This window comes from Arachis duranensis, chromosome 10, assembly GCF_000817695.3.
Source record: "Arachis duranensis cultivar V14167 chromosome 10, aradu.V14167.gnm2.J7QH, whole genome shotgun sequence".
NCBI lineage: Eukaryota > Viridiplantae > Streptophyta > Magnoliopsida > Fabales > Fabaceae > Arachis > Arachis duranensis.
Genome location: NC_029781.3, coordinates 100,481,003 through 100,491,617, shown reverse-complemented (window position 1 = coordinate 100,491,617; position 10,615 = coordinate 100,481,003). Strand labels below are relative to the sequence as shown.

General features: G+C 35.6%; 2 protein-coding genes across 2 annotated transcripts; both read right to left on the bottom strand.

Annotated features, from left to right (window-relative positions):
- Positions 1–3,653, bottom strand: LOC107471371 (uncharacterized). The gene is made up of 4 exons (XM_016090828.3): positions 3,080–3,653; positions 2,427–2,582; positions 1,633–2,316; positions 1–1,387 (listed from the first exon to the last, which is right to left on the bottom strand). The coding sequence occupies exons 1-4, from the start codon at positions 3,419–3,421 to the stop codon at positions 203–205; spliced, it is 2,367 nt and encodes a 788-aa protein (XP_015946314.1). The 5' UTR covers positions 3,422–3,653; the 3' UTR covers positions 1–202.
- A 3,783-nt stretch (positions 3,654–7,436) lies between these two features.
- LOC107471386 (40S ribosomal protein S16-like) lies at positions 7,437–8,101 on the bottom strand. The gene has a single exon (XM_016090845.3). It carries the CDS (start codon positions 7,993–7,995, stop codon positions 7,558–7,560), a length of 438 nt encoding a protein of 145 aa, XP_015946331.1. The 5' UTR covers positions 7,996–8,101; the 3' UTR covers positions 7,437–7,557.
- Between the last annotated feature and the right edge of the window lie 2,514 nt (positions 8,102–10,615).

Genomic DNA, 10,615 nt, shown 5'->3' with positions numbered 1-10,615 from the left:
TTTACAAAGATACCCTTCACAAGAAATAAAATTAGCTGACACAAATCTAGCACACCACATTCATTTTTATGTGGCATCAAGAGCCTTGAATCGGTCTTAATTTGTTAAACTAAAATCTAACTTCAAAGCAGAAAAAACAAAAATAGTTAAAATTTAAAACTAGTGACACGAGTTAGAATCACCACAGTTCTCCAATTTACAGTTAAGATTGCGTAACATCTGTTACTGCAAGAGTAAGAGTCTCATTCTCATATTCTTGGATTTCTGGAAGAGCAAAAGCCTCAGGTGTCTCAGTAACCACAAGAGCGAGGGTCTCAATAGTAGCCACGGATGATGTTTCAATGGCTGAAGTTGAAGTAAGGGTATCAGGAGTAGCCATGGATGATGTTTCGGTTGCAGCATGAGACTGTACCAGTTGGGTGTAGTTAAACTCAAGTTGCAGTCTATGATGAAGAGGTGTTGATGATAAGAGACCTTTCTTGAGATCAGCTTGCAGTTCTCTTATAGGGATTGCAGCCAGGAAGTTTTTTATGTAGGCTTTGCATGCTTCCTTCCCTCTACACAAGAGTTCCTTTTCTGACTCACTCTTTGACTGATCATCCATCTCTTTACCATTAACTTGTACTGCTTCAACAATTTGCTGCTCACCTTTTAGTTTCTCATTCGAATCGTGAGGAGCAGCATCATGCATCTTGTATATTAGTGTATTACTGTCAAATTTTAAAATGTAAGCCTGATTACATCCTTCATAAAGCCTCTCTCCCAATGTGTCAATGATGTAATAAGCATCATCTTCAACTTTCAAGATGAAAAAATGGTCATTCCAGCTAACAATATAAACTTGCGGTTCCCCATTGCTTGGGCACTCCTCTCCAACTCGACTGATCTCATCCCAAATGTTATCAAAAGACATAGCACCATGCAGGAAGTCAAATCTCTCCTCATCCATCCCTTCAGGATGGAAAAAACCGATAAAGGACTTCCCTGGAACCACAGAAAGGGGGCGTATCTTTGCTTGAATGACAGTTTCCAAATCAAAATGCTTGTCAGGGAACCGCTCCCTATAGGTTTCATTGTCACACAGTTTTCTCCATTCTGATGAGCCTTCTCGAATTAGACTGTCAAACTGTGACTTTATGGGCATAAGATCATGATTGTTCTGGAACCAATCAGCAATTACAGCAACAAGAGCTGTACATGCACTCTCACCAGCTGCACGTTCACTCCGTTGATCGATTGAAGCAAAGAAGACCTGTGTCTGAAGCTTCATGTGACCATCACGACTCAGTACTTCTTTCTGCTCCCAACTCCCTACAGCAAAGTTGTCATCACCAAACTCAGATACTGATGAGCCATTTGCACACGAGTCATCCTCAGTCTTGTACAACTGGAAAACAATGTGAAAACATTAGTGTTGAATATTAGTAAATAAAAAAAGAATAAGTATAAAAAATCTTCCCAGGTTAATGCCACTAATTCTTTAGTGAACATATGCCTCATCGTAAAACATTTACATTCCCAAACAGGACAATGAGGACTGAGCTACAACTGTCAAGAAGAAAACTACTGTAGAGACCAAAGAGTTGCAACTTGCAAGTAAAACATAGTGCACAACTGTGAGATTATTCTTACCCGAAGTGAAAAGGATTCATCAGAGCTAAGTTGCCGACGATCAAAATCTATGTCATCACCACCTTCTTCTGCATAGGCCTTCTTTAATAATGGCTCTCCCTTGTGACCTTTGGGAGATCTGAAGCTCAACTTCCTCTTCCTCCACGGTAATATGCTTCGCTTTGACATTTGAGACAAATAAGGCTCAGATGAACACATAGTTGAATCCTCCATCTGTGAACACACATCATCTGACTTCCTGTAGCTGTAGTAAATACAACTTTCATCTTCACAATTTACCCTTGTGTTAGAATAAAACAATCCTCCAGCATTTGCGTATGCCAGACTTTCATAACTAAATGACTTCCTAAAGCTGGAATCTTCCTTCCTCTCATCTGATTCTCCTTCTTCAAAATCATCCAGTGAATCAGAATCCATGGGGTAATCTTCACTCCTAGAACACCTACTTTCACTTCCCTCTAGCTCATTACACGCTGTTTTTGCTATTTTTTCTTTCCTAGAGGATACATACTCTGTAAAAATCTTGACTTTCCTAAGGCCAGCCTTGATTGCAGATAGCTCATCCTTTTCCGTCAAGTTTGTTTCTCCAGACTGAGCAGAGGGAGATGAAAGGGGAACTACAGATCTCTGAACTACGTCAGCACTTTCCTGCGCTGATCTTAACTCCACTAAGCTAACCGATATCTGCATAAGAGCAAGAGGTACTACGATGAATTCAAAACAAGGATTGATAAGCTTTAATGTTAATAACTATGACTGCTAAAAAAGAATAAAACAAAAGAGAGGGGACATACACAAAGTGAGGGAGAAGATTCGGTAGAAACCCCAGGAATAATGAGAGGAATGCTTAAATCAAAATCCTTTTGATCAGCTAGAGATGCAAATTCAGCAATATTCAAGAGAGCAGTCCCAAGAACAGGAACCTTACTCTTAGGCCCTTGATTCAGTCCCTGCAATAGAGAAGGAAAAGTTCTGTTTAGCCAAGTAACAATAATAGATGTCAATTGACATATAAGACTGCAGACAAAATATATTTCAATGTGGCTAAGTATTATTATTTTCTTCAAAAAAAAAAATAAAAAAAGTCAACTAAAACATAAACATTCTGATAGGAAGGAAAGTTGCAAAATTTCGTCCATGAAGGTCACCGATCATCCATCGGAAAACAGTAAGTCAGTAGAGATGTTAGCAACACAAAAAGTAAAAAACTAACGCAACGTACTCAACATCAGAGTTAAAATTAATGGACACGAACCACAAAACAAACAATGATCAGCGGCGGAATTCCCAAGCAGAACATGTTCTCCAAGAATTAAAACAGAATAAATGAAATAACTTGACCAATCAAATGGTAATTCACAGGCCGAGGAGTAAACAAATTTCAAATAACAGGATACATTCTGTAAACAAATCCCACAAAGGCAGAAGTAAAAGGGAGTAGACTGACATTAAAAAGAGTGAAAGCGATCTCCCACGGATGGAAGGCATTGTCCTTGTTGACACTGAACGTGCAAACAGTGTGAAACTCCTCGTCCCATTGAGCCAAGGTTCTTGCAGTGTCAAGGATATCCGCTTCTCTAGTGAAGTTTCTGGAGAGTGGAGTCCTCCGTAGAGAGCCCAGAGTGAGTTTTGGACCCTTCCACCTAATCTCCACCGTCAATTTGGGAGACTCTTGGGAGTCAAACTGCAGCAGATCGCAGCCCTCTAACTTCCTAACCACCAACCGAATCTCATACTTCCTCGCAACAAGAGGCGGCCAAGGCCGCCACCTCATCATCTTCACCACCATTCCCTTTCTCCACCCTTGCTCCTTTATATTCCAACCAAGAAACAGTAGAAAAGTGAAAGAGTGAGGACAGTGTTTAAGGTTAGTTGTTTATTTATTTAAGGATAAGGGATAGGTCACCGGATTCTCAGAGAATGGAGGAGGAGGGAGAGAATGCAGTTGAATTGGACAATTGGAATTGAGAAATACAGAAAATATGCCGTTATTTGGGTGGTTCCGTTGGAATGAAAGAGGAGAAAAACTGAAAAAGGGAGATAGGTGTCTTTTCTCAATTTAGCTAATAATAAATTTAATTTAATAACCAACTTGGATTTGTAAATGGTCAGCTCGCTCGTCTGCTTAAGCAAGTGTTCGGGTTGACCAGCAACAACAGATCCTTAAATGAAGTTCCGATCCGTAATGGATTAATCTTTGCCTGTCAGACTGGAGGATATCGTGAGAAACAAGTTAAATTAGGGTTAAAATAGTTAGTTTCTTAATTAGTTAGTTAGGTGGATATTTGGATAGGATTGGATCAGATGAATAAATTTAGGATTGAGTTTTTTATTTTTTGTTTTTTTTTTCTTTAGCAATATCCGCATGTATTGACTTTTTAATTTTTACTGTTTCACACCATATTTTTTGGATTTATTTTCTCTCTTTAGGTCTTCCTTCATTTTCTAACAAACATGTACATAGTCAGAAATTAATCCTTTTATGATGTCCATATTACTCGCGTTGTTTTTATCCACATCTACACATGGATTTGTGGGTGGATAACTTCAAATATTTTCTCATTTTTATGGAATACATTTATGAAAAATTCAAAATTTAAAATTTTTATCTATAATAATATATATTTTACTAATTATATATTGACAAAATTGTATTTAACTGATTGTAAAAATAAATAATAAAACGAATATAAAAATAAGAAACTGTCATTGTAAAAGGGGTGACAATAGTCTAATCTCAACAAGTTATTTTATTAAATTCGATTTCATTTTGCATAATTTCTTAATTTCTTCACCTTGTGATGTTTTGGTGGATTCAGTTTATTTTAATAATTGATAAAATAAATAAAAAATATTTTTTTATTAGATAAAGTAATGTCATGTAACATATAGAAAGATTGAAATTTAATCTTTATGTTGGTAAGATTTTTTTTGTGTATTTATGTTTATAAGATTTTTGAATAAATAACTATTTGTATCTATAAAAGATAAAAATATTTATATATGTACCTATACTAGATTGAAATTAAATTTGTAATTATATAAGATATCTTTTGTATGACAAAAATATCTTATATGGCATTCTAATCCTTTAAAAATAAAGTTTTTTTGTCACACAAAGAGCATTTTGCGTAGATATAAGTTTAGTTTTAATTTAATGTAGATACATGTATCAGCGTTTTCATCTTTTATGAATACAAATGATTATTTATTCTAAAATTTTTTAAATCAAGAAAAAGTAATATATAAAAACTTATGCGTATGTTTTAAATATTTGATAATTGATAATGTAATACAAAATTTATAAAAATATTGAGACGAAATCAAATAGTGAAATAAAAATATGAGAAAGTTTAGGGAGTTAACATTTTTATCAAAATTTGACCCGTACTTAGTCAGCCCTTCTAGTACTCTTCTAAAAATATATTTTATAAGAAAATAATTTATTAATGATTTTTTTAAATAAAAGTATTAAAATTAAGAATTACTTGAAACTTTTATTCTTATTGTTTATTTTATATTATTCTGTTGATGAAAAAAAAAACAGTGAAAGTGATAATTAATAGAAAAATAATTGACTTAAAATCTTTATCATGTTTTATATTATAATGTCATTACTTATATATGTATGAGTGGTTGGAGTGGTGAGATTTATTTTTAATAATTAATTTTACTATTAATCTAGCATAATTGATGACACAAAATATGGCTTTCATTGCAACTTTTAAGTGGTAGCGTGGACTTGCATAGTTTTCATGTGTATAGCTCAATACTAGCTGCTATATAAAGTCAGCGTTTGAATAATCTATACCATAGATAAAATGAACATTGAATTGGGGGAAAATTGATATACAACTTTTTTTAAAAAAATATCTTTTATTATACATTTAAATATCTTTAATTAATTAATTAATAATTATATATTGTTTAAATAAAGGAATATTTTGTTAATTTAAATAATTAAACTCATAAACTTTTATGATAATATAACATCATTACTATTTTATCTAATCCTAAAATTGTTATTCTTATTCATATTTATTAAAAAAAAAGTTGAATTAATAAGTATATTAGTGCATATTAACACACTAATAATATATAAAGCGTAATGTAATGTACAAGATCATTCTTATTATTGTTTTTGTACTTTTATTTTTAGCATTAAAAATAGTTGATAAAGAGTGAAAAATATAAAAATTAATTTTTATATCATAAAAATATAAAAAAATACAAATATTGTTTCTCATGAATAAAATGCAGCAATATTTTAATTTGTCTTGTTGAAGTGTAGAAAGAAACTATATTTGACTTCATCTTCATAAATTGTGGGACAGGTCTACTCGTAGCATTTGATAGCAACTATACAAAAAAAAATTATTAAATTAATTATTTATATAAAATATATATTAAAAATTAGTCAAATAATATATTTATTTATACACAAATATATAATAATTAATTTTATATGTGTACATACATAACATTTTATTTGTCTATTTGAATTGATGTTTGCTTCTAAAGTTAAGTTTATAATTGTTCATACCCTGGCCCAATATAAAGGCCCAGGTCCAACTAAAAGGCCTAATCTAAAGGATTAGAGCCTAGCTAAGTACCGGCCTTCACATAAGAAGTCGGTATCAACCACGACTTGGTCAGAAGAGGTCGGATGCGAGATTAGCTGGCAGATAAACACTCATTCAAATGAGTAACCGCCCCTAAAATCTCTCTAACCGCCTCATAAAGCCATATCTTAACCTCCCCAAGATAATAGGGACGGTTAACACCCTAAAGATACGGCACTACACCAACGGTGGTTATGGACTCACCACTACAAATACACTGACCCCCCTCAGGTATCTCTAAGTCCAATACTCTCTAGACCTGCTCACACTCTTGCTAACTTAGGCATCGGAGTGTCTTTGCAGGTACCACCCCCCATTCACACGCGAGCACAAGTCGGACGGAACCTCCCGAGCTGCGTGCCTACCCGGAGTTCTCATCCATCACACACTTGGGCCGCCAAACGCCATCCGTCGTATTAATCTCCGGTTACCTACCGTAACAAACTTAAAAATGGAACGGATTCTGCTTACATCTGTGTTTTCAATCACAATCATTTTGTCCACAATAACACTCCGAGTTTTATATAGTTTATCACAATATAAGCATCAAAAGCATTAGGTTTGCCATGCCATGGATCCCACACTAATATCTGAACACATCTTTTGCCCGTAGATTTTTGTAGTAAACAACACTAATTCAAACTTATTGTGGCGTTAAATACTTTTACACCCTACAGTTGCAAGAGAGACGAATGTATTTGGGGCATTCATTGGAGACCCACTATTTTGTAGTGTCCTTCTCGGCCCTTCTTCGTTCCACCATTCTGATAGCATTACCCTCAAAACGAGAGATGCTCTGAATTTAAAGGCCGTACTTTTTAAGGAAGAGCACATATTCTAAATTTTACAATGAAATAGCAAAAAAAAATGTACCAATGTAGCTAATAGTCATAACCACACACACGGGGGACTTAATAATCCCAACTATATTTCATATGAAAAATGCTTCATATTGAAAACTTTTGATAGCAGGTGATTAAAAGCGTTCTCCCCAGCTTGACATTATTGTTATTCAGTCATCACTACAGCTACCAGTAAAACAGTAACTAGAAAACTAAATTAAATCAAATTTAAAAACCAAAACACTTAAATGAATGAAGAGTTTTGCATAATTCATATCTAATAATCAATGAAGTTCTTCGATTAAAATTAAATATCTGTAAAAAAAAAAAAAGCATCACATAACAATCAAAACGCAATAAAATCTCCAAGACTTAATATAACTACTGCTCAATAAGAGTTTTCCACAGCATAAAACATGAACCGAAACCCCATACCCCAAAAAACCCCTCCTTTTCTCTCCCTAACGGTAAGATTTCTGGAACCTCGCGCGAGCGCCACGACCACCGAACTTCTTAGGCTCACAGCGCCTTGGATCAGCAACAAGTAAGGTCCTATCGTACCTGACGAGAATGTCCTTGATCTCCTTCTTGCTCTGTTCATCAACGTACTTCTGGTAGAACGCAACCAGCGCCTTCGCTATGCTCTGCCTTATGGCGTAGATCTGAGAAGTGTGTCCACCGCCCTTGACGCGGATGCGCATGTCGACGCCGGCGAAGCGGCTCCGCCCTAACAGAAGAATCGGCTCGAAGGCCTTGAACCGTAGGATCTCAGGCTCAACAACCTCGATTGGGCAGCCATTGATCTTGATGAGCCCGCGGCCGCGCTTGCAGTAGGTAACCGCAACCGCCGTTTTCTTGCGACCGAAGCATTGGACCTGCTCGAGAGGCTGCGCCGCCATTGCTTCCTCTCTCTCTATTCTCTCACACTGCTGAAGGCGTTGCTTGTGTTATCTGTCTTTGGAAAACCCTAAGTTTTTTGCGCTGAGTGAGAGATAAAGGTGGAAAATTTTGGGAGAGCGTTATATATGGCGTTTAGGGTTTATGTACGGTTGTTAAAATAACCTTGGGTTGTTGCCAGAATTACCAGACTGCCACTAACAGCCCAAAATGAGGCCCATATGAAAATGAAAGCCCACTGATCTACTGTTGGAGCTTTGAGATTCAGCCTGATCTCATGTTAAGCTTTTTTATAAGAAGAAAAAATAAAATTCAACTGTTTAAGTGTTTAATGTGTCTTAGGCGCCGGTTCAGGTTGTTTTCATGGGTCTGGTCCAGTTTTCGGCTCCAGGCCTTGACTAAAAACTGTTGTCCAATAAATTATGAGATATTTATTTATCTACAAAAAAAAAAAAATACTCAGCTCAAGGAAAATGGTATCGCTAGACTGTTTCTTTTTTCTTTTGTTATTGGAATTTTAGCCGAATTTTGGTTTTTTATTGGTATATAGAATTTAATTTATTCAAAATTGAAGGCCCAATCTTGTTCAAACCAAAATTATTTTTGTTATGGGAAAGAAGTTAGTATCTTGGGAGGATATTGGAGGGTGGGGTGATTTACCGGGCGGTGGAGCTTCCGGTCAACGCGCAGGAGCGTGGTGACCCTGCTACTGAGTAGCGTGTTAGCACCACGCAGGGGTGTGGTGACGCGGTGAGCATGCACGTTTCTGGCACCACGCAGGGGCGTGGTGGAGCTGGCATCGTGGAGTCCCGATGTTCCTGCACCACGAGAGGACGTGCTGTAGCTGCTGCCACGCAGGGAACAGGTCTAACCCCTGTAAACAGCAAGCGTGGCCTCTTCATTGCTCTATATAAAGAGTCTTCTTCTCCAACTGCAATATAGAAAGAAAGTGTGTTAGTGAGAGGGAAGAAAAGCATTAGGGGAAGGAGGGTTGTGAACTCATATCAGAGAGGAAGGGTCTTGCTACCTCACAAGGTGAAAGGGTGGAAAAATAGGCAGTAAAAAAAAAAATTATTTTTGTACCTAATTTAAAGAATAGTTCGTAATTATAAATTATTTAGATCATCTAATTTATGTAAATTGGTAAATTATATTTTTATTGTGTATTTTAATTTCTGTTATTTTTTGTTATTTAATATGTTAAAATATAATTTTTTTTGTTAATTTTGAATTAATTTTTTGTTATAAAAATACTAAAATAAAATATATATTATACTATACTATACGATATACTAAAAATTTTTTTAAAAAAAATATGTATTTCTCTACGGTAAAAATATAAAAATAATATTATAGTAAAATAAAAAATATATATTCTGTAAATAAATATGTATGTTGAACATATTCAAAAGTTTAATATATAAATGTTAAAGTAATAAATAAATATTAGAAAAATATATATACGTTGATGTTATTAATAATATTAGAAAAATATATGTTGATGCACGAAAAAAAATATTTTAACTATGGTAATGCATTGCACGTTAATGATTCTAACAAATAAAATATTAAAATAAATAAATATGTAAATAATATTATTAATTGAAGTGATCACATACATTTTATAAATAGATATGATAATATTTGTTTATTAATAAATGAATATTTATAACTAATATAATAAATATATTTTTGTTGATGCAGCCTAACAGAAATTTGTTGGTGCGTAAATTAGATCCGCCACAGAGTTGGAATCCGAGGGTCGAAAATTACTTACGCGCCACGGGATTCTACCACGTATCTAGGATTGGGATGATAAGAGGATTTCACCCGTTGTTAGCTGCTCTGGTTGAAAGGTGGAGGCCGGAGACTCACACTTTTGTGTTGCCGGTGGGTGAGGTTACAGTGACATTGGAAGATATCGCACATATATTTGGGTTACCAATTGATGGAGAGCCTGTGAATGGATGGACTGATAGTAGTAGTGATTTCGTTCAGAGTCAGAGCATGGCAATATTCGGACGTCAACCGGTGCTCAGTCGTAACTCGAAATCCTATATAAAGCTTAGTTGGGTTCGAAGTATCAGAGATGAAGAGCCGTTGGATACTGAAGAGTCCATAATGAGATACGTGAGATGTCAGATTTTCTGTCTGTTAGGGTCGACCCTATTCACAGATAAGTCGACCGCATACGCCCATGCGAAGTATCTACCGTTGCTTCGCGATTTCGACCGGATCCATACTTATAGTTGGGGTTCAGCATGTCTTGCACATCTTTACAGAGCATTGTGCCGTGCGTCACGATATGATACGAAGGAGATAGATGGCCCTCTTAATCTGTTGTTTGTTTGGGCATGGGAGCGAATGTCGTGTATTGCGCCTGTACCGAGACATATCCTTCCACCAGTAAGGTCCTACAAGGCCCTGAACTAAGGTACCACAAACTAGAAAAGTTTGCCTACTCCTTAGTGATAGCCTCACGAAGGCTACGACCTTACTTTCAGGCTCACACAATAAGAGTCCGTACGAACCAACCTATGAAGCAAATCCTCCAGAAGACGGATGTTGTAGGGAGAATGGTTCAGTGGGCGATCGAGCTCTCCGAGTTTGATCTGAGATACG

Excerpts from the sequence above, each read along its gene's own strand:
- LOC107471371 (XM_016090828.3), bottom strand. The coding sequence starts at position 3,421 with ATGGTGGTGAAGATGATGAGGTGGCGGCCTTGGCCGCCTCTTGTTGCG. Across the intron at positions 2,583-3,079 it reads TCGCTTTCACTCTTTTTAAT|GGACTGAATCAAGGGCCTAA; the intron begins GTCAGTCTACTC and ends TCTCTATTGCAG. Across the intron at positions 1,388-1,632 it reads ATGAATCCTTTTCACTTCGG|TTGTACAAGACTGAGGATGA; the intron begins GTAAGAATAATC and ends ATTGTTTTCCAG.
- LOC107471386 (XM_016090845.3), bottom strand. The coding sequence starts at position 7,995 with ATGGCGGCGCAGCCTCTCGAGCAGGTCCAATGCTTCGGTCGCAAGAAA.